Genomic DNA, 25,983 nt, shown 5'->3' with positions numbered 1-25,983 from the left:
TTCTTTTCTAGTTTCTTGGTCTTTTGGCTTTGCTTTATTAGCTCTTGCTTTAAGGCCTGGTTTTCCTTTTCAGTTTGGTAAAACTGGTTTTGTAGATGCGTGAATTTCTTTTGCATTATTTCCCACTTTTCCTCCCAGAAGGCTTCCATCTTTTTGATCATTTCTGATTCAAATTCTTCATGGGTTTGTGGAGAGTTTCCATTTCCTTTGGAAGGTTTCAGAGAAGTTGATTGTGTTTCCTCTTCTATCTCCTCTGTGTTTTGTATTTTTGCTCCATAAAATGTGTCCAAAGTCACCCCCTTCTTCTTGTGTTTTGGGTTTTTTTTTTTTTTTGAATTTTGGGGCTTTTGTACTTTTATGGAGTTTGCCATCTCTATCTGAGTGGTGAGGACTAGCTTTTCTTATTTCTGTCTGGCTTTGAGAGGTGTTAGCCCTAGGTAGATTGCCCATTCTATGCAGTTGTTGTTGTGTCTTCCCGGGGAAGCCAGGAATTGCTGGTGTTTCACTGTTACTGCGTCCTCAGTCCCCTCCTGATGTTTCTCCGTTGCCTTACTTCCACATTTTAAGCCTGACTTGGCCCTTGTTTCTGTGCCTTAGCCGGCCAGAAGCGCCAGCACTCTGAGGGGGGGAGGGGCCGCGGCTTCCCGGAACTCTGAGGGCTCATGATAAGTTTGGCTTTCTCTGGGTTGAACTGAGTATGCCTTGAGGCAAGGACCTTCCGTGAGACTGAGATGGAAGGATCCAGCCAGGGGGTTACAAACTCCCCTGTCTCTCTCTGTTTCTCTGCTGTCTGGGTGCCCCTGCGACTGGGTCAGGTTGTTTTCAGGAAGAGGCCTTCAGAATAGCTGGCTCCCGAGGCCCTTTTGCCAGTCCATCCAGTCCTGAGGGTACTGTTGTTTCAGACGACCCTGCTCTCTGAGGGGGAGAGGCCGAGGCTTCCCGGAGCTCCTGATAAGTTTAGCTTTCCCTGGGTTAAACTGAGTGTGCCTTGAGGCAAGGACCTTCTGTGAGAAAAGAAAACTTCTAGCAGCTTTTAACAAATACTAGTTATTCGATAACTACCCAAATATACTACCTAAAACTGCCTATATGTAACTATAACTGCTTATAACTACTGCTAATAACAACCACCCCACAAAGATCCAACCCAATCTAGCCCAATTAGTGTTTAATCCAACCCCAATTAGGTCTGTCAATGAAGGTCAGCCACCTTCCAAAATATTCAAGAAAGAAAAAAACCAAACAGCCCAGACCAAAAACCAAGTCTTCTAAAGGCTAGAGCCCCAAACCTCAGTCCTGCCTTTATATTCCAGCAACTAACTGCCAACCACTAACCCAACACACAGCAGCAAACATCCCCTCAAATGCTAACCCTAACTATCAAAAACTGCCGGACAGACCAACAGAAGGGGGTCCCCTTTTATACCCTTTTCCACCTCACTTTCTGTCTCTGTAGTTCCTCCTTCCTCCCTCTATGGTTTTACTTCCAGTATCTGAGAATTGGTTAATTCTTATAGTGAGAGGATGTCCATGTTCCCTGTTAAGTTAAAAAAGGAATTAAAAATTCCTTTTCACATCTCCCCACTCAGGGTCCTTCCTCCTCCTCAAACCATTCTTTCCACTTTCTGGCCTTCAGAATGGAACTCCAGCCAAACTTCTGCCTAACAAGTCTCCATTTGCCCAGGGAATGTCTGACTTCTCTGCCCTTCTCAGCAGCAGGAGGTGGTCTGGAGCCCCCCTCCTGGGGTACACCCGGGTCCCCTCTTTCCCCGGTGGAGAAAAAGCCCATCTTCCTGACTGCCTTTGGGCTGACTCTCTGGCCCAATTGCTGTTGGTAGGACTTGAGAAGAAAGCTGCCCTGATCTCCCTCCTGTAAAAATAGACTTGAATCCAGGACTTCAATCCCCAGAAGTCCTTGCTCCACTTCCCCAGAATGCTTTGTAATCTCACTGAATTTTCACCTGGGCAGAGAGCAGATTATGATTTAAAGGCTGTCTGCCGTTTCAGAGCAAATGCTTCTCTTTTTCATGATGTAGGTGAGGTTTGTCTTGGCCTCTCCAGCCTAGACACGTATTTTCTTATTCTGTATTTTCTTTAATCCTTAACCTTTAATAAACCTCATAAAATATAATACTCCTTGCAAAGAAAAACTAATTTCTACCTGCCTCAGTTTCCCAAATTTTTAATCTGAACACTCCCAAAGGTTGGGATCTGGGTCAAACCCATCCCTCCTGGGGCCAGACCTAAGTCTCTGCACCCTGAGTTGGGGAGGGAGAAGGGACCCAGAGGGGCAGCGGTTTTCCCTTCTCTTCCCAGGCCAGAGGCTTCCACACAGGGAACTCCATGGGGTGAAGGGCCACAGGGGTCACCCAGGGCCGGGCCTGCTCTCAGAGGAGAACCTGCTACCAGCAGCAGGAGTGGGGAGCAGGTTGGGAAGAGAAGAGGTCTGTAGGGGCAGATGAGCCCCTCTCTCTGTTCCTCCTGTTCTTCCCCCGCCCTTCTCCCATCCAGACCCCCAAGAGGCAGCAGGGCTTTGGGACTGCACATGGGATGGGCCCAGGCAGAATCCCCAGGGTTGAGGGTGAGCCCAGGAAGGGCCTCACCCAGAAATGGGGCCTTTTTGCCAGGAGAGGAGCTTGAGGGCTCTCGAGCAGAGCCAGCAGCTGCCTCAGGCCTTCTCTGGGCAGTAGATTCCTCACTGCTCTAGTTCTTCCCTGCTGGGTCAGGCTGCAGGGAAAGGGGCGACTTTCTGACGTTTTGGGAGTTTTCTGTGCAAGGAGGGTTGGGGTTCCTGAGGGCGACGTCCTGGGCTTGTCCCGAAGTTTCAGGGACAAAGAATAGGGCACAGGCAGCCTGGAGGGCTTCAAGGCCTGCTAAAATTTGCTTTCAGCAGTCTGTGTAACAGCGCTCTGGGGTGAACGTTCTTATTCTCCTCATTTCACTGTTGGGGAAACTGAGGCAAGCAGAAGTTAAGGTTCTCTTTGGATGTTTTTCTGTTTTAAGGAATCTTTGGTTTGAGATTTCTTCCATAAATGGCTAATCAGGAAACATAGTTTAAGGAGTTGCTCAGTAAAGTCTGACAAGATTCTTTGCTCTCTCGGGGAGGGGGAAGGGAGGGACGGAGACTATTTGGATCTGAATTAAAAACATGATAGAATTAATTTTGCCTGTAATTGGCTGTCGCTGTGAGGTGTGTCTGAGCTGTCTCTCTCCTCCCTTCTGATCCTGCGATCTTTCACATTAAGCTCACATTTCCTTAAACCCTGTCCAGTAGAGGATGGTGTAGGCTTGTGTTCTGAGCCCCATTTCCCGCCAGTTTCCTTCCCAGGTTTACCAAATAAGGAATTTTCTCCCAAATCGCTGGTTTGCCCCTTGACAGGAGGGACTTCCTTTAGCCTGTCCCATTGCTTTATCTCCTTCTTGTCCTACCAGGACCCCAGGTTTAGGACGACGGCTGGCTTGTGCCCTGCTCTGAGCTCTGCTGTGCTGCTCCCCAGCTATCCTGGCTCCTTTTCACCATTTTCCCTGCTATGGCTGATCTTCTGTTGGGGGTTACATGATGTGAGCCTCTTCCTGCCTGGCTGGGAAACTGGCCGCCTGTGCCTGCTGCTTCGCTGAGCTGAGGTTGACCAGAAGCACAGTCAGATCCTGAGCCTGCTGGAAGGAGTTTTCTCCTCCTTGTCGGTCTCAGGCCCTCCCTGGGTCTCATCTGCAAACTGGGTCCGTATTGATCCATCAGTTCTGGCTTCCTGGTTCTTTTCATTGCTCACAGCTATTGGGAAGGAGTCGGACCCCTTTCAGGGAACTTCCTCGGTCCCTCTTCCCCATCCCGACTTGGCCCTTCCCTAATCTTTTCTCCAGTTAGAAAGCAGACGACCCAACACTGGATTGTTTCCTTTGCCTTCATTGGTCTGATTTAAATCATCTCTTTGAAGGTAGGTCAGTCTCTTCCCCTGATGTTGAGGTCCAACCCAGGAAAGCGCCTGGTCCATATTGGCCAGGCAGTCGTCATCCGTTAGTAAATGGATGTGCTCCGAAGAGCAGAGCTTTGAGATTCCGCAGACCTTTCAGCTTTCACTGGTCACAGTTAAGCTCTCCATGTTCTACATTGGCCTGGAAATCTGGTCCCTGGGTCAAAGCTCTCCCCGTGCTCCAAATGATACACTGGACACCCCCTACCCCCCCCCCCCCCCCAGGACAGGTAGATTGCAGGCACCAAGTCTCTGCCCTCCGTGTGAGTCCTCGTCTCCCTTTACCCAAAGGAACCTTCATCAGTGGAACCCCCTTCCATGTCAGGGTAGGCCTCCTTCCTCTCTCCATCTTCTCTCCTCCGGACCTCGTCTCCTGATGCTCTTCTCTATGCACCTCCTCAATCCTCCTCCTCTCAATGCTGTGTAATCAATGAATAATCTGTGTGGAGCTATTCCTGGTTCTGGTTCTGTATTCTCTGGCTTGAAGACTAGAGAGCAGCTGGGGGGAACCTCAGGGAAGCCTATTTGGTCCCCGAAGCAAAAACCTCTGGTGAGACTCAGATGGGGCCCTGGTCTCTGTTTCCCTGCCGTCTGTGTTGGAAGCCCCTGAGACTGGCTCAGGTTACTTTTAAGGTGCGCCCTTGTAATGATTAAAATTCAGGAATATGGGGAGACTGAGGCAGGTAGAAATTAGTTTCTCTCTGCAAGGAGTATTATATTTTTTAGAGGTTTATTAAAGAAAATACAGGATAAGGAACAGGTGTCCAGGCCATAGAGAGGCCTAGACACAACCTCACCTACATTATGAAAAAAACCATGCCTGCCCCAAAACGGAAGTCCAAGAGACCCGAAAAGACCCCCAAAACCTTTGCCACCAGCTTAAATCCTTCCTTGATCTCGCCCACCTCAGAATTCCCATGAGATTACAAAGCATCTTGGGGAAGTGGAGCAAAGGCTTGTGGGGATTGTAGTCCTGTATTCGAGTCTATTTTTTACAATCCCCATGTCATCAATTTTGGAAAAATTAATTTTACCCCAAAAGGATCATAAAAATATAATCAACTTTAAAGATTACAGTAATGTGAGGATAAGAGAAAAAAAGAATAAAACCAATAATTTCTGAACGCACTGACAAAAACCCAGTTAGGGGGCAGTCAGTCCCCTTTGGCATAAAAGTATACATACAAATAAATGTTCAATCAACCACACCCAAAATTCAATTTGATCTTGTGCAGCCTGTGGTCTGGAGGCTTCTTCATGGTGGCGTCTCCAACAGTTGAGTTCTGGATTCAGAGAGGGAGCATCTTCTTTACCTAAAATTCTTCTCAAAAGGAATTTAAACTTTGCAATTTACAATAATATTTTTTACATTTCCCCGTGTTGTGGGTGATTGAAAAATACAGGATCACTTAGGGATGCATGTCTGAGGTATGAGGTATATGAATCAATTGACAAGAGATATTAAAAAGACATCAGAAAAATCAAGAAGAAAAGAAAAACTTCTGGATGAAAATATAGACTATCAAAGTCTTATGTGTAAAAATTCCAAGTAAAAGAAAACTAAATCTGTAACAGGTCTTTCAATCAGGGCCCAATCAAAATGATCTAAGCAATGATGCATTTACCCAGTCAGTAGCCAGGACTACAGAAAGGTACCACACTATGGAAGGCAGAAAAGGGGACCAGATTATAGGAACCAAGGTTTTGGGGATACTCATCTGTGAGTATCTTCAGAGTGAGTGTGGACAGAAGGAAAGCCTATGTCTTAATACATGTTAAACATAGTAACCTCGAGTCTTCACACTAAGTTCAAGACCTTTGTATTGGCCTAGAAGTGCATCAATCCATCCTGGATTGGCTTTTCTTTGGCTCTGTGCAATGGCTCTTTTGTGTTGTATATCTTGTCCTGGAATCAGACAGAATCATTAAGCATAGTCCCATAATTTTTTAAATAATTAGTGGCATCATTTTTATAGTCACAAGCTTTTTGGGCATGCTTGACTTATGTATTTCAAACTTGTAGTACTGAAAAGTCAAAAAGTTAAAGAAAATCTTAATGCTGGTGACATGTGCTTCAAATATAAAAAGGAGAGAAAAAAATAAAAAAAACTGAAAAAGTATATTGCACATGCAAGAAAAATATAATAATAAAAGAGCTTTTTAAGAAAATTCAAAAATGTAGCTTATAATCATTGACACACTGTGTCAGCTAAGAAAATATAAAATGTAAGGCTTTCTCACCAAAAATGAGATCCATTTCCTCTTAATATCCGCCCATGCTCACTGTGAGTAGAAGGCAAATGAATTGAACAGTAGTACAAATATGCAGTTATAAAAATCCCCCAAATTCTCAATAGCCCAATTAATTACAATAGCAAACAAGCACACTATCATATTTCACATAAGTTGTTGTATGGCATTTTTAAAACCTATGAATTGATGGACATTTGCCACAATTTTTACAAACATAGTGTTAGATTTAAAATAGTTTTGAGCGTTAAATAGTTGTAGATAAGAGAGTGGGAGCCATAAACTGTGATAATTAAAATGTTTGGGAGCAAGGGAAATATATAACAATTATGACCACTGAAATATGTTTTCTACTGTGTCTTGGTTTTATATAAATATAAGATGGTCGCCAGGGAATATATTCCCAATTTATGAATATGCCCAAACCAACTGGGTCTTATAGAAAAATTTAATTTATAATACACTGATTAATCAATAGAAAAAGAGAGAAAGTAATAAAGGAATAAGAATGAAGGGCCTCAAGCCAATAAGGCCTAGACCTCAGTCCTAAGAGATAAATCAGTCAGTTGGTTTTATCACTCACCCAAGATCTCTCTAGGTAAGGCTTCTCATGCCAACCTCAGGCTCCACCTTCAAGAGAGCCTCATTTCAAGAAATGTTTCCAGAGAATTCTCCTCCTTACTCCTCCTGAGTTCTCCTTCCACAGCCTCCTTCAAGACCTCTCCACTAGCTCTCCCTCCAGGACCTCTCTCCTCTCAGACCTCCTTCAGAGCATCAACCCTCAGTCCTCAGACCCCGCTATCTTTAAGCCAAAAATCTAAGTTCCCTCCCCTCAGTTCTCACATCTATCAATCACTGTCGATGTCTCCCCTCTGCCAATGTTGGCTCTAGCTTAACCCAGGACCACCCAGAGGTCTGCCCCCTTTGCACATGCCTGTTGAAGGTCATATTCTCAAATAATTAAATCTTGATCTTTGCTGCAGCCCTTCCTAAATCCTGTTACTCTGAGTCGGGTGGAGATTGTAGTTTCCAAGACCTGGTTCTGTCATTCCAAGTATCTCTATTGTATCAATTCTAAAATCAATCATGACTCAAAGAACTTCCTGTTCTATGCTTAAGCATAGGTCAAAGCCCTTTCCATTGTTTAGCAAAAGGTTTCTGTCCTAAAGTAGTCTTAAGTAGGGAGGAGAAGGATCCTCCCATGCCAAGGAGTTTCATATTCCAATAGAGTTCTTACTATCAGTAAGAGATTTTTTTAAGTATGAAATTTCCCAATGGGGAAATTTCCAACATTCATAAGTCTAAGGAATTTTAAGGTTTACAATAGCAATCTTTCAACCTTGGTATTTAAACATTTTTAAACAAAGTAAAACTCATCTTGGGTTAAGAACATAATCAAGAAATCATTCTGGTGTAAGTAAAGTAGTGAGCTGAAGAGTATAAATAAAAGGGTGCTCCATTATCTTGGAGGCTTTTTAGGGGTACAAATGCCCTGAGATTAACTACCCAACTTGCATTCACATGTGGGAAGGTTGGGGGTTATAAAATGTATTTCACTTCAGCTACTATGGGCCTTACCTCGTGGTAGGGGAAGGCACAAATAACCAGATTGTTAAAACAAAATTCCAAAAATCATATTTAAAAAACCCTTAAAATCAAATCATTTGAGGTATTTAGCACATTAAATTTTCCAAAGGTTGTTAATACAATTATAACCAGTTCTGAAGACCATCCATCCTCTATGTCAATTTACAAAGTAAAAAATAGAAAAACTGTTTGTTTGTTTTTTTTTCATATATGGGCTTATTCACAATTTTTTTCAGCACAGTTATAGGGGAAAAAACAATTTCAAAACTTAGTACATTCAAAATAAATTCAATCAACCTTCAGTTCAAGCAGAATAATATTGAATCCAGTAATATATGAACTTAAAATCACAAAGTTAATCCATAACAAAAAATGCAATAGAATACAGATTTTTATAAACCATTGGACTCTGAAATGCCTTAGAATATAGCCTTTAGCCTCTTCAAAGTTCCTTGGGGTGTTTTTTGTTTGTTTGTTTGTTTTTAATTATCCATTTAAATGTCTATTGTCCGAAGGCAGAGTGGTAAGGGCTAGGCTATGGGGTCTGAGTGTTATGCTCGGGGCCCCACAGCTGAGGAGTATCTGATACCAGATTTTAACCCAGGACCATGCTCTCAGTTCCCTGAGCCACCCATTTCCAAATTCAAAGTTGAATCTTTGGGCTGAATCTTTCTTCTGGCACGCAGGTGAAATCAATGAAATTACCAGAACAGTCAAAAATCCTTTTAAACAGCCCATTGCTTTTTAGTCTGTTTGAAAAGTTTCTTCTCTCTAGTCTCTTTTTCCCCTCTTCCCTGATATGATCCCTCCTCCTGCCCCAGTCCACGTGGAGCCAATACACCCCCCTCCCCCGTTTTCTCGGAGGCTTAGCTTTCCCTCTCGTCTCTCCCCTCAGCCCACATGGCCAATACTGTTACCAGCTCATAGAAATGAGTCTTGAGTGATCTACTCCAAGGATCTGGGTGATGAGCCAACTGGGGTCGTGCTCGTGGGTCTGGGGAGCAGAAACAAGCAGGCATCGGGCTGGTGAGAGGCCAGGAGCAGAAGCAGGAGAAGCAGGCAGGCAGAACTTAGCAGCCAGGGGCCAGGTGGGCAGCAAACACAACAGGTCTGGATGGGGGGCTGAATGCCCGCAGGCAAAAGAGGCTGAGCTATCTAATGGCTGGAACTGAACGAGCAGCGGCTTTGCAAGGGTAAAAAACAAAAACTTGGCCAGAGAGATGTGACTCAAATTAAAAGCTGAACTAAAGATCAGAAAGAAATCAGAAGATTGAGAGTTTTTTTTCCATTGTAGTCTTTTACTGCTGAACAACAATTCTTAACGAATTGTTTGCGTATATATTTAATGTCCCTTTCTCTGGTCAAATCAAAGTCCACATATGTATTTCCTATGTCAATAAGTCTGTCCATAAAGTGGGAGGGGGGTCTCATCAATTTCCTGTCAGGACTGCTTAAAATTTTCCCATCTATCAGGTCTATCAGAGCAGTCTCTCATGGCTCTTAATAATACTTCTCTGGCCAGGGCTAGTTTTGTGTGATCTTGTGCAATATTGGGGTTCCAGTGGGGGTCTACAGATGGCCAATGGTGAGCTCCTCTACCACTTTTCTTATTAGCTAGAGAGATGACATTATTTTTCTCTCTCTTTGTCAGAAATGCATCTAACAAATTTTCCACATCCAACCAAGAAGGGTCAAAGTTTCTGAATATATTCTCTAATTTTTCTATAACCAATATTGGTTCTGTCTCAAATGATGGAACATTTTGCTTGAATTTTTCCAAATCACGTCTAAAAGATGTATAGTGTCTTACAGACACCAAGTTCCCTTCTTTATTAAAAGTGGGCACTTCCCTCAATGGAAATAAACTTCTGTCCAAATTATCTAGTGTTACTGTTTCTAGGCTACTCGCTGTTTTCAGTGGGGTAGGTAAGAGAAGGGAAAAGGTTAGGATTATTGGGTGTCTGGGCATGAGGGTTGGGGATGGGAGCATGAGTATGGGTGGGGGGAAGGGCCGGGGGAAGTGTCAAGGGGACAGGGTATAAGGCATGGAAAGGGGGAGGGGCCAGGGTGGGAGGAGAACGGAAGGGGGCAGGGCTGAAAGGGGAGGGGCAGGAACATGAGTCGGGGGTGGGATCAGGGTGGGAGGGGCATGAAGGGGGGCAGGGCTGAAGGGGCAGGGGGAGGGGCAGGAATGGAGGCATGGGCAGGGGCTGGTTGGTCAGGAAGGGGAGGTGCTGGTTGGTCTGAGGGGGCTGCCATTTGAGCCAAATTGTTTTGAGAAGGGTGGGTCATGGCATCTGATAATGATGGGGAATGGAGAGATAAATCATTCCTATTGCAGGATGTTCTTAATTCCCTTTCAATGTTTTGCAGGAAATTTTTTATCTCTCCCCATTTTTCATCCTGTTCCGCCAATTGTTGACTGATAAAAGTATTCTGTTCCTTAATTTGTTTAGTAATAGAAGGAACAAGTGAGTGTTCTCTCTTAGAGGAGATTAGGTATATTACAAGTACAACTATTACAATCCCAAGGAACATGAATATAAGGGTCACCAATAGGCTTATAGTTTCTGAGAAAAACCATCCTATAGGAACACCTACTAGGACTCCTATGTACTTGGTTATTGAACTTATAAGCCAATTTCGAAGCAAATCATGCACTGGTTGTAGCCACATTTTTTATTTTATTTTATTTTTTATTTTGTTTTATTATTTTTTGTTAAGTCAATTACTAAGTTGCCTGTAACTTTTTTCTTCTTGTCAGTAGGTGGCTCTCTTTTCTGTCTACTCCCAAGGGCCTATTCTGTTGTAAATTATCCTTATTAAGCTTCTGGGAGGGGTCACAAAAGCCTTATTCGGGGGAGGCAAAGGCCTTATGAAAAAGCTGATTAGGAGTGAATAAGTTGTAAACAAAGGGTAGAGCTAAAACTTTTTCTTTTACAAAGTGTATATGGGCGGGTCCCAGCAATCTTCCTTAGCCTATGTGCAGCCTTCCTTGAGCAAAGCCCACTTAAATTTTTAAGACTAGAAAGGCCAGGAAAAACAGGAAAATAGGTTTTAAATTGGCTCCCTCACTTTTTTCAGCTGTTTTTGTTGCGGGCTAAGAGCTCCTAAGAGTCCCTTCTCCAGCTGCTAATCAGTTGAATAGTAAGCCTGGCCTGCCTCTCAATCCACTGAGCTACCTCCTTAAGGTAAAGGGAGGAGGAAATGAGAGGCAAAGAGGGAGAAACAAAACCTGTTGACCCCAATTTAAATTAAGGAGAAAAAAGAGAGAAACGGTGTTTTATACTTACCTGTTCTGGCAGCTGTGTCTTTAAGCCAAGGTATTTGGTAAAAGGACTGATGGAGTAAGGAGAAAGTGAGGTGAAAAGGCAAGAAAATTCAGAAAATTTATTGAGGTTCGATAAACCTTCAAAGCACTAAAGCAGGGCCAAGAGCCAGAGGGGGTTGCCGGGGTGGGACCTCTCCCAGGTGATTAGTATTGAATCAAGAAGGAAGAGGATCAGGAGATTGAGATAGTTCTTTTTTTCCCAAAGTGGTTATGCCAAACTGTAGTGATTAAAATTTAGGAATATAGGGAGACTGAGGCAGGTAGAAATTAATTTCTCTCTGCAAGGAGTATTATACTTTTTAGAGGCTTATTAAAGGTTAAAGATTAAAGAAAATACAGGATAAGAAACAGGTGTCCAGGCCATAGAGAGGCCTAGACACAACCTCACCTACATTATGAAAAAAACCATGCCTGCCCCAAAACGGAAGTCCAAGAGACCTGAAAAGACCCCCAAAACCTTTGCCACCAGCTTAAATTCGTCCTCGATCTCACCCACCTCAGAATTCCCATGAGATTACAAAGCACCTTGGGGAAGTGGAGCAAAGGCTTGTGGGGATTGTAGTCCTGTATTCGAGTCTATTTTTTACGCCCTTCAGATCAGCCGGCCCTGAGGTTCCCGCTGCTGCCACAGGCTTAGCTCTTTGGGTTGGGGGGGGAGGGGTCCTGGGACCTTCCTTCTGCCTTCCCCTTAGACCCAAGTGATCTAGGATTCTGGCTTTTGGGGGGGGCATACTTTTTGAATTGAGTTCAGAAGGAACGTTCCTCGGCTCTGTCCTGTTGTTAAATTTGAATTTCAGGCCCCAAGGAGCATTCTGTTTGTGATCAGTAAGGAAGTGTTTTCAGAGGTCTGAACTTTTGCTGCATCTATGCCGCCATCTTGACCGGAAACCCATCCTGGGCTCTTAAAGACTCAGCTTCTAGTGCTGGCTCTGAAACTGACAAAGGGCGGGATTTTGCACCCCTCCCTTCTCTGTGGGTCAGTTTCCTCCTGTAACTGACCAGAGGTGGGCTCTTCCTTGTGATGTGACTTTCGGCCCTCTGTGCTCTGACTTGGGCTCCTCTAGGAGGTGGTGACATTCCGGGATGTGGCTGTGGACTTCACGCGGGAGGAGTGGTGTCTCCTGTCCCCTCCCCAGAAGGAGCTGTACAAGGAGGTGATGCTGGAGAATGCCCGGAACCTGCTCTCTGTGGGTAAGGAGTCATTAGCTCATTAGTGTGGGAATGGCTGAAGATGAAAGAACAATAGAGGCCCTACAGTGAGGAACAGACAGGCATAGATGAGAGATGGGATGGACTTCTTTGTCCATGGTAAGAGATTTTCTTTAGTTAGGAGAACAACTTTTCCTCTGATTCTGAGACCAGAGAGGAAAAGGAGGCAGTTTAGTTGGGTGATATGGGGACGATAAGAGAACTTTGCAGAAAGGTTCGGTTTTTGTTCAGTGTGGCCAAGTTCTGAGCTCAGAAGGTGAGGTGGGGGGTAAGAAGAAGCCGTAAGAGAGAGCTGGAGACCAGAGAAATATTTAGAAGGCTACTGAGCTAGATGATAAAGGGAATCCTTTAGGCAGATGTTACAGGATTGCCTTGCCATGGTGAGGACCAGGATGAGGTCAGAGACCCTCAATGTAGGATGGAGCCAGGCAGGTGGTTTCCTGATTTTCTTCTCTCCATTGACCTGCAGCCCATGAGTGGGAGTGCAGACTGCTCCTTCTTTGGAATCCATCCAAGGCTAAACTTTTCCTAAATCACCAGCCTAGGCCTTTTCCGGATCTCTGAGGCTCATTATTTGCCCTGTTCTTGGACAGTTAGGTGACCACAGCACCTCATTTTAAGAAGACGATAGCCTAGAGGGAGGAGCCTCTGGGATGTTCAGGATTGGGTCAGCTCCAGTTCAAGTAGAGTTATTGTTGACTACTGAGAAATAAGGGCAAGAGAGAGAAAGAAACACAGATGAGGCCAGAGCATGCTTTTGGCTCCTAGAAGAGAGACCAGAATGCAAGGATCTTGGTAGAGGTTGGGCCTGATATAATCACTGGGCCCAGTCAGTAAACATGCATTAAATAATAAATAGGTTGTAGGAACATATTTAAGCCCTGAGGATACAAATGTAAAGGTTAAATTCATGTGGGGACAATGATTATACAAAATTATGTGGTCACCAGTAGTTATATCTTGAGTCAGAACCGTTATTCACAAATATTTACAAATGGAGAGGAAACAATAAAGAAGAGAAATATGAGAGAGGTTAGAGAAAACACGTGTACTAGTCTTCAGCCAGGAGGGCCAGTGGTGAGTAACCACCACAGCCTCCTCCAAGATGGAAGTTAGTCTCTCCAAAAATTAGGAAAGGGGTCAGCGTTTTAGTCACCCAATGAAGTAATCCAAGAGTCAGTTTCAGTAGAAACTGAGCTTGGAGCCCATAATCCAAGCTGTAGTCTCCAGTGAATCTCCTTTGAAGACTATCTCCAGAAGACTATCTTCTCCAAAACAGTCTCTTCCAAGACATTCTCCTCCAATGGAGTTCAATTTGGGGCTTGCTTTTATAGTGACTTCTTGTCCCTTCCTCTTTTCATAGGTGCCAATCACAGTTTCCAAATTGTCTAGTGCTGTCCAAGGGGCAGTGTCTCTGGGATTGAATTCACACCTTCTGATGGTTAAGTTCTCATCAAAAATATTAATACATTATTGGCTGATTTAATGAAAAATATTCACAGTTTCCTGATTGATTGAATTTCTAAGGGTATGAATCCTCTAAATACCTTGTTAGCCTCTCACCTAGCACTCAATAGGGTGTTTAATATTTTGTTGATTCAATTTAAAAGTAGATAGAGGGGAGTTAATCCTGTCTTCAGTCTAGGTTGGTACTAAGTATAGGTATTTAAGTTAGTGTTAACTGAAGATTGATAACAGAGTAAAGAATTCCCTTTCACACAGAGAAAGGGAAACACCAGTCTGGGCTTTTGTGGAGCTCATAATCTAGAACTCAGTTGTGGAGGTGGTTTAGAAAGAAGCAGTAGATCCTGAATGTCACCCTGAGATGATCCAGGTAAAAAGGAGTGTTGGGGAAAGGAAATGCATTTAATTCAGCAGGGAAATCAGGAACTAGAGAATTAAAGAGAATGAAAATGTAAGGAGAAAAGCAATCAAAGGAAAAAAATCCAAATTCTAATGAGAAAATAAACATTACATTTACATATGGCCCCTACTATGTGTCCTACATTTTATAAATATTTTCTCATTAGATCCTCATAGGAACCTAAGGAGACACTTAATATGATTATGTCTATTTCATAATTGAGGAGCCAGAGACCAAAAGAGCTCCTTTGATTTGCCCATCGTTTAAAGTCTTAGCAAGTTTCTGAGATACAGGGAGAATGCATCATCACTTGTATTGTGATTTTTAAGAATATAAAAATGCCAGCATCTGTATAACGTGGAAAATAAGAGAACTGTACAAACTCTCTTGCTCATTTCCTTAGAAAAGATTCTTACAAAAGGATCATACTGTATTAGACATATTTTTAAATATGGGAAATACCATATTTTTGTTGAAATTATATTTAATAGAAGGATTTTGAGTGAAAAGAGGTATCTAAAGAAAAGTAATGGCTCCGTTAAGGAGTAGGGAACAACAAAATCTTTTATGCCTTGTATAAATGCAAAAAAAAGTCCTAAATTTCCTCATCTGATCCCAGATACTGGGAAAATAAATAAGATTGAAAGCAATCATGAATGGAATTTCTTAATGTTTACAGAGATGCAAGAGAATCAAATAATATGAACATTTAGTCTACACACACACAGTGGTGTCATACCTATAAAGAGAGGTTTGAATATATAGACAGTGACAATGAAAGCTAAAAGATTGACAATGAATTGTCTAGTAATATAGAAAGCACTCCTAGTTGCAAGATCAGCTGCCAAGATTTTGGATTAAGTCACTCATTCAGCCTTTCTGACATCATGGTCTACGTTAGGAATGTAATAAAGCTACACTGTCCAAAATTCCAGGTTTGTTATGAAGAACCAATGAGATCACATGGGAGGCTCTTTGTTATTTTAATTGTTTTTTAGCTTTGAGGTAATGGCATTGTTCTAAGGATGGATTGTGCCCATTTAAGTTAGAAGACTTTTCTTCTTGAGAGGATATAAAGCAGTTTATGTTCTGATGATGAAGGAAAGGAGATCGCTTTATAGGTGTATATGACACTATATGTCACTACATATGTTTGTTTTACTGTTTCCTTTAGGAGAGATCAGATCTGAAATGAAGGTGAATGCAACAGAAGTGAGCCTTCCTTTGGAAGAAATGGACCTACAAAGATTAATGAGTGATGGCCTTGATAACTTTGCTTCTGGGCAATTCTGTGTTGCACCTCAAAATTCATCTGATAATGAATATCAAAGGATGTACACTGAGGAAAAATCTATTGAAAGTAATCGGTGCAGAGAGACTTTTATGCACAGGGCCAGTCTCTTTGGACATCAGAGGATGCACACTGGGGAGAAACCTTATGAATGCAAGCAATGTGGAAAAACTTTTACTAAGAGGTCAGGCCTAGTTTATCATCAGAGGATGCACACTGGGGAGAAACCTTATGAATGCAAGGAATGTGGAAAAACTTTCACTCATAGGTCAGGTCTAGCTTATCATCAGAGGCTGCACACTGGGGAGAAACCTTATGAGTGCAAACAATGTGGAAAAACTTTCACTCATAGGTCAGGTCTAGCTTATCATCAGAGGATGCATACTGGGGAGAAACCTTATCAGTGCAAACAATGTGGAAAGACATTCACTCAGAGCTCTTCTCTTACTTCTCATCAGAGGCTGCACACTGGGGAGAAGCCTTACAAATGCAAGCAATGTGAAAGGACATTCAGTCGGAGCTCTGGTCTTGATTCTCATCAGAGGGTCCACACTGGGGAGAAACCTTACGAATGCAAGCAATGTGGAAAGACATTCAGTCGGAGCTCTGGTCTTGCTTCTCATCAGAGGATCCACACTGGGGAGAAACCTTATGAACGCAAGCAATGTGGAAAAACGTTCACTCATAGGTCAAGTCTAGCTTATCATCAGAGGATGCACACTGGGGAGAAACCTTATGAATGCAAGCAATGTGGAAAGACTTTCAGTCAGAGCTCTGGTCTTGCTGTACATCAGAGGCTGCACACTGGGGAGAAACCTTATGAATGCAAGCAATGTGGAAAAACTTTCTCTCATAGGTCAGGTCTAGCTTATCATCAGAGGCTGCACACTGGGGAGAAACCTTATGAGTGCAAACAATGTGGAAACACATTCACTCAGAGCTCTTCTCTTGCTTCTCATCAGAGGCTGCACACTGGGGAGAAACCTTATGAATGCAAGCAATGTGGAAAGACATTCACTCAGAGCTCTTCTCTTGCTTCTCATCAGAGGCTGCACAATGGGGAGAAACCTTATGAATGCAAGCAATGTGGAAAGACATTCAGTCGGAGCTCTGGTCTTACTGTACACCAGAGGATGCACACTGGGGAGAAACCTTATGAATGCAAGCAATGTGGAAAAACTTTCACTCATTGTTCAGGTCTAGCTTATCATCAGAGGATGCACACTGGGGAAAAACCTTATGAGTGCAAACACTGTCGAAGGACATTCAGTCATAGCTCTGGTCTTGCTTATCATCAGAGGCTGCACACTGGGGAGAAACCTTACAAGTCCAAGCAATGTGGAAAGACATTCACTCAGAGCTCTTTTCTTGCTTCTCATCAGAGGCTGCACACTGGGGAGAAACCTTGTTAATGCAAGCAATGTGGAAATATATGCAGTCAGACCTCTTTCTATTGTTTGAAAGCAATTTAAACCCCCCATTTCCAGGGCAGTATACCTAGTGTGAACCTTAACTTGAATCAGGCAAGGATTGTGTGATGGAAATCAGAGTTAGGATGGAGTGGCAGCAATACAGTGATCATGAGATGCTTGCAGAGTGAAGTCCCCTGCTTTGGTCCCCCTGGATTATCTGCCTGGGTGGCCGAGTCAAAATAAAAAGCCATGGTTGACTCCTTAGGTGAGATTTGTGGGTTCCTGGGTAGAGAAACTGATCAGTTGAGGCAAGAGCAGATATCCAAGCTCTGTTCTTTCAGTTTTGTTGACCGCTAAACTTTTCTTTGAGCATGGCTAGGGCACCTTAATGGTGGCCACAGAATAACAAGCTAAATGGAGTAATGAGGAAAGTATCTCTCTCCTATTTTCCCATTCCCTCTACTACCTTAGATTAAATAAGGTGAGTTTAGTGCCAGTCTCATAATCTTTCCTCTCATACTATACACCATAGAAACCAGGCATTCAATACATTGAGCTCTCAACTTGCTCAGAATCAGACAATTTACTCTCTTCTGTCATAAACACTCCTAAGATTAATGGAAAGATTCAAAATATTAAAATATGTAAATATTAAATAAATTAAGAAAGCCATAAAACACATAAAAATGTGGTCACCAAAAATTAATATGTCTCAATTTAAAATTAGTTTTCATGGTAGTTTATTTACAAAAGGAGAGAGAATAAAGGTAGAGAAATGAGAAAGGGCAGAGTAAGAAATCTAGCCTAAGAAGCTAGATTATTTTCTCCAGCCCTGGTTTTACTGTGGTTGGGCTAATTAGTCCTCAACTAGAGGGCCTTCAACCTTCAACTAAGGGCTGGTGTTGAACAAAACAAGGACTCTATCAATGAAGCCTTTTCGAAGATGGAGGCCTTTCCAGAGGCTAGTCCCTCCGGAAAACCAGGAAAAGGAGTCAACCTTTTCACGTATCCACTCTTTATTCCCAAGGGAATGTCCAACTGCTGCCTCAACAATGTCAGTCTCAGGTCCACAAGGCAGATCCTTTCACCAGCCTCCAAACTCCAAAGAACTAGTCATAGAAAGCTGCAACTGCTTTTAAAGACATTTCTTTGAGTTTCTTTCTGTCCATTCCTTCCACTTTATGTGGTCCAGCTGTGACTAGCTTTCCTTAGGACTGCCCAGGTGACAGTCATTTCTGATTCATCACCCACTTGAGTACATGTGGGTCACAGATTTCCCCTACTTAAAGATAAAAAGGGGTGTATGCACTTCTGTGATTAAAACTAAAAATAAGCAAGGGATGGCTAATCCCATCTTCACAAATCCCTCTGTGAACATTTGGGAGACTAGTCTCCCTAATTGATTAAAATAATCAGCTTTTACCTCTAAAAATCTTCTAAGTAGCAGTGTATACAATATTGAGCCTTCTAAAAGGAAACTAAAATAGAGATAAGAGGAAAATAGGGAGAGTAAAACCAGTGTTTTCTAGTCTCATTGACAAAAAGTCAGTAGGGAGAAGTCCCCTTTGGCATAAGAGTGTATATTGAAAAATTTAGGTCCTAAAAGTCTGTATGACAAACTGCAGTAATATTGCCCTTGCACATACATTAGTGCCAGGACTACAGTTTCCATATTATGAGATTACAAATGACTAGATTTCAGCAGCAAATGGGAAATAGCATTCCTTACCCTGATTATCCTTTTTCTCACAAGGAGAGGGAAGCCAGGAATTGCCACCAAAGTGAGGTGCTTGGTAGAATGCGGCCCAGGGGAAGACTTGTGTCTGATGTATATTTCAATCTTGAACCCCAAAGAAGTTCAAGTCCTCTTGGCAAAGAATCTCATTAATCCCACTGTGATTGTTTGGTCTCCTTGACTTTGTGCTTCTTGATTCTGTTTAATGGCTCTTTTTTTAACTTCTCCTGGAATCAGGCATACTCATTAATCATAGTCCTATAATATTTATCATTAAATGGCAGGTTATCATAGTCTAAAGCTCTTGGGTATGCATTAGTAGTAGGACAGATATATATTAGGATTCCTTTACTGCAAAATCAGAAAAAGATTAATTTTGATTATATGTACTTTGAAAAATCTAAATATTCTATTAAACAGCAATAATAAAACAAAATTTCAGGAATTCAATGTATTTCCAAAAGCAGTCTCCACTTGCCCATGGATTTTTAACTCCAATGCTGTTGACAGAATATAGTCAATCTGTTTCAATAGAAGGTACACTCTTTAAGTGAGAGCAATGAATCCAAGATTCCTCTTCTCCAATTTTTATAGCTTTTGGGAGTGGTTAACAATATTTGAAATGGACCTTCCTGTGTACTGGAAATTATTTATGTATAACTTGCCTCCTATTCCAGTCTTGAAGTGAAGAGTCTATTGTTCCTCCTTGTACTGCAGCTACGGATGGAGCTCTCACAATTTGCTCTGCAATTCCTTTATATAGGAAGCAGTAGAGAAGTATCTCCCCCTAATAGTGATGCATATGCAGGACTAAAAGCCTAAAAGACTTGGCCTGTATAGAGGGTATCCAAAATGCATCTCAAATGGTGGGGTGTAGATCTCCCCTGGGCCTGCTTCAAAAACAAAATAGGTCTAGAGGGAGAATTTCAGGCTTTTTAAAATGTCTCGGTGCATACTTTTCCAATCATACTTTTAAGCTCTTTGTTCATTCAACGTGGCCTGAGCTCTGGGGATGATATGGTACATGGAATTTGGGAGTTATCCCTAGACAAGAATATTCCTGGGATCAAACTGAATCACTGAAATGACTCCCCATGTCTGAATCAATATGTGCAGGCAGGCCAAATTGAGGAATAATCTCTTCAGAGCACCTTGGCAACAAAAGCCATGGTGGCTCAGGCAGTAGGAAATACTTCCAGCCATCCGACCATTTGATCCACCATAACTAGACAAAATGTATACTGTCTGGTCTTAGGCAAAGTGATAAAATCAATTTGTTGGTGCTCAAAATTTGTGTAAACCAGAGGATGCTGTTAAAATTATTAGTGGTTGGACTCTGAATATATTAATCATGTTGTTGCCAAGGATTTAATTTCTATAATCCCAAAATGAATTTCTAAAATAAATGGAATTTATGGCAGTTTATTCACAATATTTACAGTAGAAGGAAGATGTTAAGGCATGAGAGAGAAAGAGAAAACTGGCTTCTTCTGATACCAATTAGAATTTCTAAGCCTCACCCAGGGGAAGAGAGTCTCAAGAAGATGGGCCTTACCTGGAGGCTTCACACCTGAAAAGTGAGGTCACTAAGTCAGCTTTTTACTCACCAATGGTAACAGTCTAAAAGAGGTTTGGGTGTTGGTCTTCTTGTCATTCCTCCATCCTTCACTTCAAGCTGGGGTGACTGTCTTCTTCAGTCTTTTTTTTCCCTCTATTTAAAGACCTTTCTCTCTTGTGTCACCTCCTCTAACTTTTCACATCTATCAATCACAGCAGAGGCTTTTCTCCAGGACTGATAACTCTTTAGTTCTTACCTTTGTTGGTTATATTTTATCTATGGGTTACTTAAATCCTCTTTTGTTAAGTTCACCTTTTGTACTTACTTAACACCTTTTTGTAGTTAAAATCTAAAAATAGATTATAGCTTACAATTTTATCTTCACAATAAAGAGCTAAGTACCTTCATTGTTATAATCAGGATATAGCTAATCCAATCTTCACAATGCCCACCAAAAGTTTTCCCAAGAATGCTGTGTTGACTAGGTTTGGCAGGTGGGGCAGACTATATATACTTGAGGAACTATAGTAATTATACCAGAGGATATCCATAATCTCTTAACAGATTGTACATTGCCCTGGATACAGATGTGACTGATTTTATGCATGGATTGGCAGATTTGTTAATAAAAATTTCTAGGGAGCAGGAATTTTCCTTTAGATAACACACATACTCCATTAGTCAGTTTTGTTTTAAAATTTTGTTTCTATTCACTTCCTTTTCATTTTAGGAAAGGGATAAATCTAATTCGTTACTTGTTGCCAAAGTTAAAATTAATTGAGGTCCTTCTAAGGCGGTTAGTTTTGCAGCAGTATCTACCTGGTGGTTCCCTCTATATACAGGGTCAGTTCCAATTGTACGGGCAGAGCAATGACCTATGAATAGGACTTTGGGTTGCTGGAGAGCAGAAAGAACTTCATTAATTATTTCTTTATTTACTATTTATTTTCCAGCTGAGGTTAAAAATCTTCTCTGAAGCCATAACATACCCACTGCATGACAAATTCCAAATGGGTACCCAGAATCTACATAGATTATTGCCCTTTTTTTTTTTTTGGTAATTTTACAGGCATGTTTTAGGGCTGTAAGTTCTGCACCTTGAGCACTTATATTTAAGGGCAATGAAGCTGACCATACAGTGGGAAATTCTGTCACTGCTGCAGTTCCAGTGTATACCATCCCTCATGGAAGAATAACCATCAGTGAATAAGGCTAGATCTGGGTTGTCGAAAGGAGTGTCCAAGAGATTATCTTGAAGCTTTTCAGCCATAGACGCTACAGATTCACAACTATGCAATGGTTCTCTTGAAACTGGTAAATCAGGAAGCAAGGTGGCAGGATTAAGTGTTGTATAGTGTTTTAAAGTGATATTCTAGTTGCCCATCAAGGTACCTCCATATCTTGTGAGTCTTTGATCTGAAAATGCTTCTGTTCTATGCCTTAGTAACAGTCCTTCTTTATGTCGGCACATTTTTAATGGACATCCCAATATTCAGTCAGCCTCTTTAGTTACTAAAAAAGCTGTGTCAGCTATACCTCTAAGGCAGGTGGTGCTCCTGAAGCTATTGGGTCCAGCTGGGCCAAATAATAAACAACTGGACCCTGAACTGGTCCCAAAGAGAGTTAAAATACTTGAAGGCACCCCTCTCTGCTCATACACAAAGTAAATGTTTTTGTTTTTAACAATCTGGGATGCCTAGAGCAGGGGCAGACAGGATAGCCTGTTTTATATTGCATGGACTTGACAGGTGTTCTGGCTTTAATCCAAGTGCTTCAGGCTGAATCTTTTGTTAATGCTCTAAGGGGTTTGGTGGTTTCCCCATAGCAGGGAATCCGTGTCTACAAAAACCTGTGACCCCTAAGATTTTTCTTAACTGTTTCTTAGTGGTGGGAGCACTCAATTTTTGAATATTTTCAATGTGCTTACGAGAAATAAAGCACACCAGCAGTTAAAATGAACCCTAAAGATTCGACTTTGGAGAGACAACAGTGAACCTTTGCCTTTCAGAGTTTGTGGCCTCTTTTCATAATTCTAAAAGAAAATATTATTGTCTTGATATGCTGAGGTATTTGGTGAGGTCAAGAGCAAATCATCCACTTATTTAATTAACTGAATATTTTGAAATTTTATATTATCTGTTGGCTCAAAAGTTGTGCACACAGCATAGGGCTTTCCACATACTCTTGTGCCAAATGACACCAGGTCCCCTGAGAACCTTTCCATGTAAAGGCAAATATATTCTTGGAAGCCTCATAAATGCGTATCAAAAAAAATAACTGAGCACAAGTTCATTACAGTAAAGTAAGTAGCTATACTGGGAATAGAGGAAACTATTGTGTTTGGGTTTGAAACCACAGGATGTCTTGAATTTGCCATGATTATTTATAGTCTTTAATTCTTGGATAAATCTACATATGACTTTTCAATCTGGACCTTTATTTGTTTTTGGTTTTTTCTTTAATGGGTAAGGTGGGTGTATTATCCAATTTTCATGGAAGTATTCCTTGCTCAATTAATGAATTTATTACTGGGGTTATTCCCTCAATTGCCTGTTTTGATTGAGGGTACTGAGGAATGGAAGAAGCTGGCTCACCTCTTGTCTTAATTTGAACAAGAGCAGCTGCTTTAAGTAGGCCTATATTGGAAGAAATGTGGCCCAAAGAGACTTAGGTATATCAGCTGGTATTTCCAATATGGGAGCCTCTCTTACCCCCTGTCTCTCTGAGAGGAGTACAGGGAGCAAATTTAAAGATTCCTCGGGTAATTCTAATGACATAGATTCATCTGGGGTGCAAGTTATTCTGGCTTTAAGTTTATGTAATAGATCTCTTCCCAGCAGATTTGTGGGGGATCCAGACATTAATGGACAAGAATATTCTAAAGATAAGGGTCCCGTGGGTAACATTCGAGGAAAAAATCTGGGGCCCTTTTGAAGTGTTTCTGATATACCTACTACATGTAGAGAGCTAATATAGTTTCGTTTTGCATCTGGTTTAGTCTCTAGGAATATTCTAAATGCCCCAGTATCTAAAAGGCAATCATAGTGCAAGTTTTCCCTTTTAGGGTTACATGGGGTTTATTACTGTGTGTTTGGGAATGTATTGGGATAATTAGCATTAAAATATCAGCATCTGGAAAATCAAAGGTTTCACTTTTTGATTCCAAGGCCCTTGCTTCCTCTTCACCCCTTCATAAAGATTCTTGGGCATTTCTCTGGGATCTTCCACAGTGAGGGGGATTTTTTCACCCTGAGTATAGTGTGAACGAGTTCCACTTTTTACATATTGGTGTTGGGTATTTTGTCCTGTGTTCTCATTTTCCTCCTCTGGATGACTATTTCTGTAGTTATTTTTATTATAATTATGATTATTGTTATTTCTGGGATTATCATTATTGTTAAAATTCATATTATTTGTTATCTGATTCCAGTTTCTACAGACCATCATTGTCTGACCCTTTTTAGTGTCTTTCTGCTCTCCAGCTCTGAGTGATTGTCTTTACTCCAAGTCCAAGTGACTGTCTTCCAGTCCATCTCTGAGTGACTCTTCCTCAGTCCAGCTCCAAGTGACTGACTGGTCATCCTTATCTCTGTGTGTCTCTTCACTCTTTAATCAATTTTTTTTCCTATGTCACCTCCCCTTAATTTTAGGTCTACCAATCAATCCCGCTGATTCACACCAGGACTGCCCACTCTTTCACATGTGGGTCACAGACCTCCCACTCAATGTATGAAATGGGTGTTCACACCTTCTTGTGGTTAGTTCACACCTTCTTGTGGTTAGTTCACACCGTTTGTGGTTGAAATGGGTAGATCTACACTTTGAGCATTAAAATCTAAAAATCGACAGGGCATTACAATTTAATCTTCGAAATGAGGGAGTAGCCAAGTACCTTCATTGTTACAATTAGGGGAGAGCTAAATCCAGTCTTTGCACCACACATTCACATCTCAAAAGCCTCAGGGCGCCATCCCCAATTTTACCATTGAGCCAAATGTTCCCTTCACACATCTCCTGTACCAGCTCACTATCCCTCCCCCCAGCTCTTAGTTAGAGGTCTGATGATACGACCTCCATCCCAGGCCACTGTGAATTCATAATTTCAGAAATGGGGATGGGCCTGCCTCATTCTTTGGGTACTCAGTGGGGAAGATCAGGATTGGTATTCAGAAGGTAGCAGCAACCATTTTGATAAGACCCAGAGACAAGTAGGGGAAAGGGTGAAACTTCTTTACTTATTTTGTCAGATAATTTGTATAGTATTGGGATTGGTTGTTCTTTAAACACTTGATAGAATTCCCTTGTGAATCCATCTGGCCCTGGGGGTATTTTATTAGCTAAGGAGTTTTTTTTGTTTTGTTTTGTTTTGATATTTTATTTGATCATTTCCAAGCATTATTCATTAAAGATAAAGATCATTTTCTTTTCCTCCCCCCCATCCCCATAGCCGACGCGTAAATCCACTGGGCATTACATGTTTTCTTGATTTGAACCCATTGCTATGTTGATAATATTTGCATTATAGTGTTCATTTAGAGTCTCTCCTCTGTCATGTCCCCTCAACTGCTGTATTCAGGCAGTTGCTCTTCCTTGGTGTTTTTATTCCCACGGTTTATCCTCTGCTAGTGGATAGTGTTTTTTAGATCCCTGCAGATTGTTCAGGGACATTGCATTACCACTAAGGGAGAAGTGCATTACGTTTGATTGTACCACAGTGTATTTGTCTCTGTGTACCGTGTTCTCCTGCTTCTGCTCCTCTCGCTCTGCATCACTTCCTGGAGGTTCTTCCAGTCTCCATGGAACTCCTCCACTTTATTATTCCTTTTAGCACAATAGTATTCCATCACCAACATATACCACAGTGTGTCAGCCATTCCCCAATTGAAGGGCATCCCCTCGTTTTCCAGTTTTTGGCCACCACAAAGAGCGCAGCTATGAATATTCTTGTACAAGTCTTTTTCCTTATTATCTCTTTGGGGTACAGACAAGGGTAGATATTCTTTTGTCGTCCTTTGGGCATAGTGTTAAATCGAACCCCAATTAGGTCTGTAAATGAAGGTCAACCACGTTTGAAAATGTTTAAGAAAGAAAAAAAAAGAACACCCTGGACCCAAACCCAAAGTCTTCTAAAGGCTAAAGCCAAAAACCTCAGGCCCACCTTTATATATCCTGCCAACCACTGTGAATTTCGAAACTACTCCACCTCATTCAGACCATTCTTTAGAAGATGGGATTTAGCTATTTCCTGATCAATAACAACAGAGATACTTGGAATAACAGAATCAGGTCTTGGAAACTACAATCTCCACCCTACTCAGGATAACAAGATTAGGAAGGGCTGCAGCAAAACTCAAGATTTAATTATTTGAGAATATGGCCTTCAACAGACATGTGCAGAGAAGGACAGACTTCTGGGAGGTCCTAGGTCAAGTGAGAGCCACCATTGACTCATGTGAGATGCAGGAAGTGAGGTAGAGAACAGCCTCTGGAATTCTTGGGTCTTCATATGAGGAGGGCGAGACTCAGTGGGAGGCTGGTGCTTGGAGTTGGAGGAACCCGCAGACTGTTTTTCTTCAGTTTGGTCATGTGAGTTATAAGGACTGATCTGTTTCCTTGTCTTGGCTATCCAGGGCCTTAAGCCTGCTTTGGCTCAGCCTGAGCAGAGTGGGTATTTAAACCCTCTTTCCTTCTCTCCCGTTTCTCTCTCTCTGTCTGTCTTTCTCCCTCTAGTACTTTTTTCCTCCTGTTTTTAATTAAAATACCATAAAAAAGTTG

At 41.9% G+C, this 25,983-nt stretch overlaps 1 protein-coding gene across 1 annotated transcript in view; it reads left to right on the top strand.

Annotated features, from left to right (window-relative positions):
- Positions 1-25,983, top strand: part of LOC100010066 (zinc finger protein 420-like) — a 32,209-nt gene extending 6,226 nt beyond the window's left edge. Inside the window, exons 3-4 of the mRNA XM_007477920.2 lie at positions 12,204-12,330; positions 15,387-25,983. Of these exons, the coding sequence (XP_007477982.2) occupies positions 12,204-12,330; positions 15,387-16,915 (1,656 nt within the window). The 3' untranslated portion in view covers positions 16,916-25,983. The remainder of the gene's footprint in view (positions 1-12,203; positions 12,331-15,386) is intronic.

Source organism: Monodelphis domestica, chromosome 1, assembly GCF_027887165.1.
Source record: "Monodelphis domestica isolate mMonDom1 chromosome 1, mMonDom1.pri, whole genome shotgun sequence".
Taxonomy (NCBI): Eukaryota; Metazoa; Chordata; class Mammalia; order Didelphimorphia; family Didelphidae; genus Monodelphis; species Monodelphis domestica.
This window is presented reverse-complemented; position numbering and strand designations above follow the sequence as displayed.